This window comes from Bison bison, unplaced genomic scaffold (assembly GCF_000754665.1).
Source record: "Bison bison bison isolate TAMUID 2011002044 unplaced genomic scaffold, Bison_UMD1.0 scf7180017864260, whole genome shotgun sequence".
NCBI classification, from domain to species: domain Eukaryota; kingdom Metazoa; phylum Chordata; class Mammalia; order Artiodactyla; family Bovidae; genus Bison; species Bison bison.
Window position 1 is genome coordinate 320,681 of NW_011494832.1, and position 8,507 is coordinate 329,187.

Sequence of the window (8,507 nt, forward strand, 5' to 3'; positions counted from 1 at the left end):
AAAGTGAAAAGTGAAAGGGAAGTCGCTCAGTTGTGTCTGACTCTTCACAACCCCATGGACTGCAGCCCACCAGCCTCTGTCCATGGGATTTTCCAGGCAAGAGTACTGAAGTGGGGTGCCATTGCCTTCTCCGTTTGACTGTGTGGATCATCACAAATTGTGGGAAATTCTTAAAGACAAGGGAATACCAGACCACCTTACTGGCCTCCTGAGAAACTTGTATGCAGGTCAAGAAGCAACAGTTAGAACCAGACATGGAACAACAGACTGGTTCAAAATTGGGAAAGGAGTACATCAAAGCTGTTTATTGTCACCCTGCTTATTTAACTTGTATGCAGAGTACAGCATGAGAAAGGCTGGACTGGATGAATCACGAGCTGCAATCAAAATTGCCAGGAGAAACATCATCAGATATGCAGATGATATCACTCCAATGGCAGAAAGCAAAGAGGAACTAAAGAGCCTCTTGATGAAGGTGAAAGAGCAGAGTGAAAAGGCTGGCTTAAATCAACTTTCAAAAATCTAAGAACATGGTATCCAATCCCATCTCTTCATGGCAAATAGAGAGGAAAAAGTGGAAATAGTGACAGATTTTATTTACTTAGGCTCTCCAAAATTGCTGAAGATGGTGACTGCAGCCACAAAATTAAAAGATGCTTGCTCCTTTAAAGAAAAGCTATGATAAATCTGGACAGTGCATTAAAAAGCAGAGACGTTACTTTGCCAACAAAGGTCCGTATAGTCAAAGCTATTGTTTTTCAGTAGTCATGTACGAATGAGATTTGGACCATAAAGAAAGCTGAAAGTGAAAGTTGCTTAGTCGTGTCTGACTCTTTGCCACCCCATGGACTACACAGTCCAGGGAATTCTCCAGGATAGAATACTGGAGTGGGTAGCCTTTCTCTTCTCCAGGGGATCTTCCCAACCCAAGGATCAAACCCAGGTCTCCCCCACTGCAGGCAGATTCTTTACCAGCTGAGCCACCAGGGAAGCCCAAAGAAAGGTGACGGCTGAAGAACTGATGCTTTGGAATTGTGGTGCTGGAGAAGACTCTTGAGAGTCCCTTGGACAGCAAGGAGATCAAACCAGTCAATCCTAAAGGAAATCAGACCTGAGTATTCATTGGAAGGGCTGAAGCTGAAGCTCCAATACTTTGGCCACCTGATGTGAGGAGCCAACTCATTGGAAAAGACCCTGGGAAAGATTTGAGGGCTGGACAAGAAGGGGGTGACAGAGGATAAAGTGGTTGGATGGCATCATCAACTCAATGGACCTCCGTTTCAGCAACCTTTGGGAGACAGTGAAGGACAGGGAAGCCTGGCGTGCTACAGTCCATGGGGTCCAAAGACTCAAGACACTACTGAGCAACTGAACAACATCTACAACATGGCTGATTCACAAACTTGTCTGGCATAAAACTATACAACATTGTAAACTGATAATCCTCCAATTAAAAATAAATTAAAATAAATAAAACAATAAAATGGAAATACAACATACCAAAACATATGGGATGTACCAAAGCCACTTCTCAGAGGGAATTTCATAGCAATAAATACCTACATAAGAAATAAGAAAGGTGTCAAACAACTTAACTTTACTACTCCTCAAGGAACCAGAAAAACAAACAACAAAGCCCCATGTTAGACGAAGGAAAAAATAACAAATTTCTGAGCAGAAATGAATGAAACAGAGACAAGAAAGACAACAGAAAAGATCAATGAAATAAAGAGCTGTTTTTGTTTTTTTAAGATAAACAAAATAAACAAATTTTAGCTAGGCTTACCAAGAAAAAAAAGAGGACTCAAACAAAATCAGAAACAAGAGACATTACAACTGATACCACAGAATGCACAGGATCGTAAGAGACTACTAAGAACTATTACACACCAGCAAACTGGACAACTTAGAAGAAATAGACACAGTTCTGGAAACATAAAACTCAACAAAACTGAATCATGAAGAAATGGGAAATCTGAATAGACCAATTAACAGTAAGGAAACTGAATCAGTAATCAAAAACTTGCCTTAAAAATGGAAATTCAGGACCAGATGGATTCACTGGTGAGTTCTACCAAAAATTTAAAGAATGAATACCTTCTCAAACTCTTCCAAAAAAAATAGAAGAGAACACTTTCAAACTTAATTTTGTAAGGCCAGTATTACCCTGATACTAAAATCAGACAAAGACACCAGAAGGAAAGAAAATTACAGGTCAATATACCCATTCAAAAGCAGAGACATTACTTTGTCAACAAAGGTCCGTCTAGTCAAGGCTATGGTTTTTCCAGTGGTCGTGTATGGATGTGAGAGTTGGACTGTGAAGAAGGCTGAGCGCCAAAGAATTGATGCTTTTGAACTGTGGTGTTGGAGAAGACTCTTGAGAGTCCCTTGGACCACAAAGAGATCAAACCAGTCCATCCTAAAGGAAATCAGTCCTGGGTGTTCTTTGGAAGGAATGATGCTAAAGCTGAAACTCGAGTACTTTGGCCACCTCATGTGAAGAGTTGACTCATTGGAAAAGACTCTGATGCTGGGAGGGATTGGGGGCAGGAGGAGAAGGGGGTGACAGAGGATGAGATGGCTGGATGGCATCACCAACTCGATGAACTTGAATTTGAGTGAACTCGGGAGTTGGTGATGCTGCAACAGGGAGCCTGGCATGCTGCAATTCATGGGGTCGCAAAGAGTCGGACACGACTGAGAGACTGAACTGACTGACTGACTGATACCCAGAATATAGATGCACAAATTCTTAACAAAATATCAGCAAACACATTAAAGGATCTACACAATGATCAAGTGGGATTTATTCCTGATATGCAAGAGTGGTTCAATATCTACAAATCAATACTGTGTTATATCACAATAATAAAATGAAGAATAAAAATCATATAATTATCTCAGTAGATGGAGAAAAAGCATTTGACAATATTTAACATTCACTTATGATACAAACTCTCGACAGTGGGTACAGAGATAATGTTGTTGGTGGAGTTTAGTCACTAAGTCATATCTGACTCTTTTGCAACCCCATGGACCGGAGCCTGCAAAGCTCCTCTATCCATGGGATTTTGCAGGCAAGAATACCGGAGTGGGTTGTCATTTCCTTCTCCTGGGGATCTTCCCTACTAAGGGATCAAACCCACTTCTCCTGCATTGGCAAGCAGATTCTTTGCCACTGAGCCACCAAGGAAGCCCCATAGAGGGAATGTACCTCAACATAAGGTCATATATGAAAAGCCCACAGCTAACATCATACTCAGCAGTGAAAAACTGAAAGCTTTCTGAGAAATGAGACAAGTATGCCCACTCTCATCACTTCTATTCAGCATAGTACTGGAAGTCCTAGTCAGAGCAACTCAACAAGAAAAATAAATAAAAGGCATCCAAATCAGAAAGCAAGAAGTAAAACTCTATTTACAGATGACATACAGAGAAAACTCCGAAGACTCCACTAAAAAAACTGTTAGAACCAATAAATGGATTCAGCAAAGTTGCAAGATACAAGTTCAATATTTAAAAAAAAAAAAAAAAATCAGTTGTGGACTTTCCTGGTGGTCCAGTGGTTGAGAGTCCACCTGCCAATGCAGGGGACATGGGCTTGATCCTTGGTCCTGGAGGGTTCCACACGCCACAGAGCAACTAAGCCCGTGCACCGCAACTACTGAAGCCCACACACTCCTAGAGCCTGTGCTCTGCAACAAGAGAAGCAGCCGCAAGGAGAAGCCTGTGCACTGCGACTAGAGAGCAGCCCCTGCTCACACTAGAGAAAGCCTGCACAGAGCAAGGAAGACCAAGCACAGCCACAAATAAACTAACAGATGAATAAAAATTGAAAAATAAATCAGCTGCACAAAAACAAATGATAAAAAAGAGAAATTAAGAAAACAATCCCATTTGTAATTGCATCAAAAAGAATAAAATATCCAGGAATAAATTTAATCAAGGAGGTGACACACTTGCACATGAAAACTATAAGACACTGATGGAAAAAATGGAAGACGATACAAATAAATGCAAAGATACTTATGCTCAGGGGTAGGAAGATTTAGTATTGCTAAAACGTCCATAGTACCCAAAGTGTGTTAGTTGCTCAGTCACGTCCCACTCTTTGCAACCCCATGGACTGTAGCCCACCAGGCTCCTCTGTCCATAGAATTCTCCAAGCAAGAATACTAGAGTGGGTTGCCATTTCCTTCTCCAGGGGATCTTCCTGACCCAGGAATCTAATCCAGGTCTCCTGCACTGCAGAATGATACTTTACCATCTGAGCCACCAAGGAAGCAATAGCTATCAAAATTCCAATGCCATTTTCCAGAAACAACAATTCCAAATCTTTATGGAACTAAAAAAAGATCGCAAATAGTCAAAGTAATGTTAAGATGAAAACTGGAAACACCATGCTTCCTGAATTCAAAATATACCAGGAAGTTGTAGTACTCAAAACAGTATGGTACTGGGGCAGGGGAGAGAGACACAAAGATCAATAGACTAGAACAGAGAGCCCAGAAATAAACCCTCATGTATATGATCAATTAATTTATGATAAAGGAGCCAGGAATATACCTGGAGCAAGAACAGTCTCTTCAATAAATGGTGCTTGGCAAACTAGACAGTTATGTGCAAAATAATCAAACTGGACCATTATCTTACACAATACACAAAATTAACTCATAATGGATCAAAGCCTTGAATACAAGACATGAAAACTTAAAACTCCTAAAAAAAACATAGATGGTAAGCTTCTTAACATTGGTCTTAACACGATTTTTTGGATTTGACCAAAAATAGAAGCAACAAAGGGCTTCCCTGGTGGCTCATTGGTAAAGAAACTGCCTGTTGATGCAGGAAAAGCAGTTTTGATCCCTGGGTTGGGAAGATCCCCTGAAGGAAGTAACAACCTACTCCATTCTTGTCTGGGAAATCTCATGGACAGAGGAGCCTGGTGGCCTATAGTCCATGGGGTCACAAAAGAGTCAGACATGACTTAGCAACTAAACAACAACAACAGAAGGAACAAAAGGAAAATAAACAAGTAGAATTACATTAAAAAATCTTCTGTACAGCAAAGGAAGCCATTAACAAAATGAAAAGGCAATCTATGAAATCAGAGAAAATAGATGCAAATCATGTATCTGGTATTTGGTTAATACCTAAAATAGACTTAAAACCCTCATGCAACTCAGTAAGAAAAAACAAAAGGAAGCAATCTGATTACAAAATGGGCAGAGGCTCTGAATGGATCTTTTTTGAAAGAATTCAAATGACCAAGAAGTACATTTAAAGGGGTTCAACATCACTAATCTTCAGGGAAATGCAAACCAAAACCACAGTTACCTATCGCCTCATACCTGTCGGAACGGCTTTCCTCAAAGGACAAAACACATGCTGATGAGGATGGAAAGGCAAGAGAGTGCTTGTGCACTGCTGGTGGGAAAGCACAACCACTATGGAAAATATGGAGGTTCCTCAAAAAATTAAAACTAGAACTATCACATGATCTAGCAATTCCACTTCATGATTCCACAAAACCTCTACCTTGAAAAGGTATCTGCACCCCAATGTTCACTATAGTTTTATTTACAACAGTCAAGACAGGGAGACAACCTATGTGTCAACTGATGGATGAATACATACATAAAACATGGTAACACAGTCACACACACACACACACTCGCACATACATACAATGGCATGTGATTCAGCCCAAAGAAAGATGGAAAGCCTGCCATTGTGACAACATGGATGGACCCTGAGGGCATGATGTCCAGTGAAATAAGTCAAACAAATGAAAGACAAGAACAGAATGATCTCACTTTGATGTGGAATATAAAAAAAAATCTTCTTAACTCATAGAAACAGAGAGTGTCATGGTGGTTGCCAGGGGCTGAGGGCTGAAGGAAATGGGAAGATTTTGGTCAAAGGGTACAGACTTCCAGTTATAAGGGCAATAAGTACTTTCAGTAATAAACAGCTTGGTGACTACAGTTAATAATACTGTGTTGTATACTTGAAAGTTGCTAAGAGAATAAATCTTAAAAGCTCTCATTAGAAGAAAATTTGTGATGATGGATGTCAACTAAACTTATGGAGATCATTTTGCAATTCATACAAATTTCAAGTCATTTTGGTATTTATCTAACACTAATACAATGTTTATTTCAATTAAAAAAAAAAGATCACCATCCGAAACATAAGGATGATGCTGACAAAATGGGTATTTCTTAAATCTTCTTCAAAGAAAAAAAAAGTATAGCTTCAGGAAGGGACTGTGAACAACTTGTTTTGTAAGCTGTCTGACCATGGTAATGGTGATTTGGGGTAGTAAGACTTTGTCAGGTAAGTATAAGTGAGTAGGTATCTGGGTTCAGGTCACCTGACTAAATACTTATACAGAAATATCTCTGACACAAAAACAACAAATTAAGCTTTGGCAGCAAGAATAAGTACAAATCTTTTTAAAAACTGATTCTTTTCCCCTTGTGCCAGAAGGGAAAGGAACCTTTTTCTTACTCTCTTTTTTGCAAAGATTTCCTTGAGCAAACTTCTAACTGTAAATTCTTTGTCCCTTTGATATGAATGTACATCTTTTAAAAAGCCAACCCTCTTGCTGGTTTACAACCTAAAAAAGTCTTTCTCAGTGGCTTTGATGTTATCTGTTTGAAGTGTAAAAATCAAGGAAGTCCCCATCTCCTTTTCTGTTTGAGTCTGAGCTTGGTACTTAGTTCTATGTTGTGACTACATGGTTAGAAAGACACTGAGAAGTCTTATTTTTTCTATATAAAAGTAATTAGCTAACACAAACACTATCTCAACCACCAGTGAATTCAGAATGAACCATGTGTAGCAAATGGTTCAGGTAAGTCCTCTTAAGGACAAATTACTGTTAATCATGAGGGTATGTACATAATATGAAATAGGCTGCACCTGCGTAGATACTTAAAGGGGTGAGAATTCAGTCTTTGCAATCCCACTAGCAGACTGCTCGTGATGCGTGTAGCAATCTGGTTAAATGCTTATTTGATAATAAAGCTATTTAGTTCTTTCCCACATTTGTAGAGAGGAATTTCTTGGTTGGCAGATTTTATTTTTTAATAATTTTTGTAACAATTCCCATGACCTGAAATATCCCCTCAGATCATCAGCAAATTGTTAGAATCTTGACCAATCAACTTTTGGACCCAAACTTGATCATGCTCTTGTCCGCCAGGAGGGTTGTCCTGAATGCAGACAAGCGTTCTAATTTGATATACACAGCTATATCTGTATCTCTTGTCTCGCAAACTTTGCTTATACATAGACCACGGTGACTTCAAAGTACCTCCTCTCAGAGCTGCCCCTCAGGTGTCCCTTCTTCCAGGCTAACCGCATGCAGAAGGCCGGGCAACACCCGACGCACGCTCAGGAGAAACCCTCTGGTAACAAAAAGGTCAGGAGCAATATTTAACGCGAAAAGCAATCAATACACTTCTGGGAAACTTAATCCTCCGCTGTGCCACCAGACTTGGGCAAGAAAGATACAGCAATTTTTCATCCTGGTATTTTGAAAACTAGAAATGAAGGTAGGGAATCGAACCCTACACTCATCCAATTAAGAGGAAGATCCGCCCTTTGCACCTGGGCTTCCCGACCTCTCTCTTCTCACCAGCCTCCCTCCCTGGCTGGGCTTCTTATTTACTCCAAGCACAGGGAAGCCATAGAGAAGGAAATGGCAACCCACTCCAGTACTCTTGCCTGGAGAACTCCGTGGACAGAGGAGCCTGGTGGGCTACTGTCCATGGGGTCGCACAGAGTCGGGCACGACTGAAGCGCCTTAATGTGCATGCATGCATTGGAGAAGGAAATGGCAACCCACTCCAGTATTCTTGCCTGGAGAATCCCAGGGACAGCGGAGCCTGATGGGCTGCCGTCTGTGGGGTCGCACAGTCGGAGACGACTGAAGCGACTTAGCAACAGCAGCAGCAAGGAAGCCAAGAGCTTCCAAGCAAACGCATTAAAGGATCCTACACAATGACGGCGAGCTTTTTCAACCCCTCATCCAGGGAACGGCCCAGTCCCAGTCCCCGCCACCTGCCAGGGACCCCGTGGCCTTACCTGCGGCCCGCGAGGGACGCAGTCGAAGCTGGCGGCCGCCTCGTCTCCGGCCCCGCGTCAGCTTGTAGAAGCAGTAGCAGGCGCCGGCCGCGAGGACCAGGCCCGCCGCCACCCAGCCCACGTCCCGGGCGCCGCCCATGCTACCTCTGGGGCCGCGCACAGCACTGGGCCCGGCGCGGGAGTGTCCGGAGCAAGCGGGTCCAGGCGCCGCCGCCCGGGATTACGCCGCGGGAGAAAGGAAATGGGGGACTGAACTCCGCCTCTCAGAAACCGCCCTGCTGAAAAGTGAAAGAGTCCACTCAGCCCGTACGCTTCCTGGCGGCTTCCTGGAGAATGGGCGGGGCACGGCTGGAGGCGAGCTAGACTGGGTGAAGCGCCGCAACCACTGCACACCCCAAGAGCACAGCCGG

General features: G+C 42.3%; 1 protein-coding gene across 3 annotated transcripts in view; it reads right to left on the reverse strand.

Moving 5' to 3' along the window:
- ARMC10 (armadillo repeat containing 10) overlaps positions 1-8,501 on the reverse strand; it is a 74,073-nt gene extending 65,572 nt beyond the window's left edge. For all 3 annotated transcript variants that reach the window (XM_010848075.1, XM_010848077.1, XM_010848078.1), the window contains exon 1: positions 8,098-8,501. In XM_010848075.1, the coding sequence (XP_010846377.1) occupies positions 8,098-8,236 (139 nt within the window). In that variant the 5' untranslated portion in view covers positions 8,237-8,501. The remainder of the gene's footprint in view (positions 1-8,097) is intronic.
- Between the last annotated feature and the right edge of the window lie 6 nt (positions 8,502-8,507).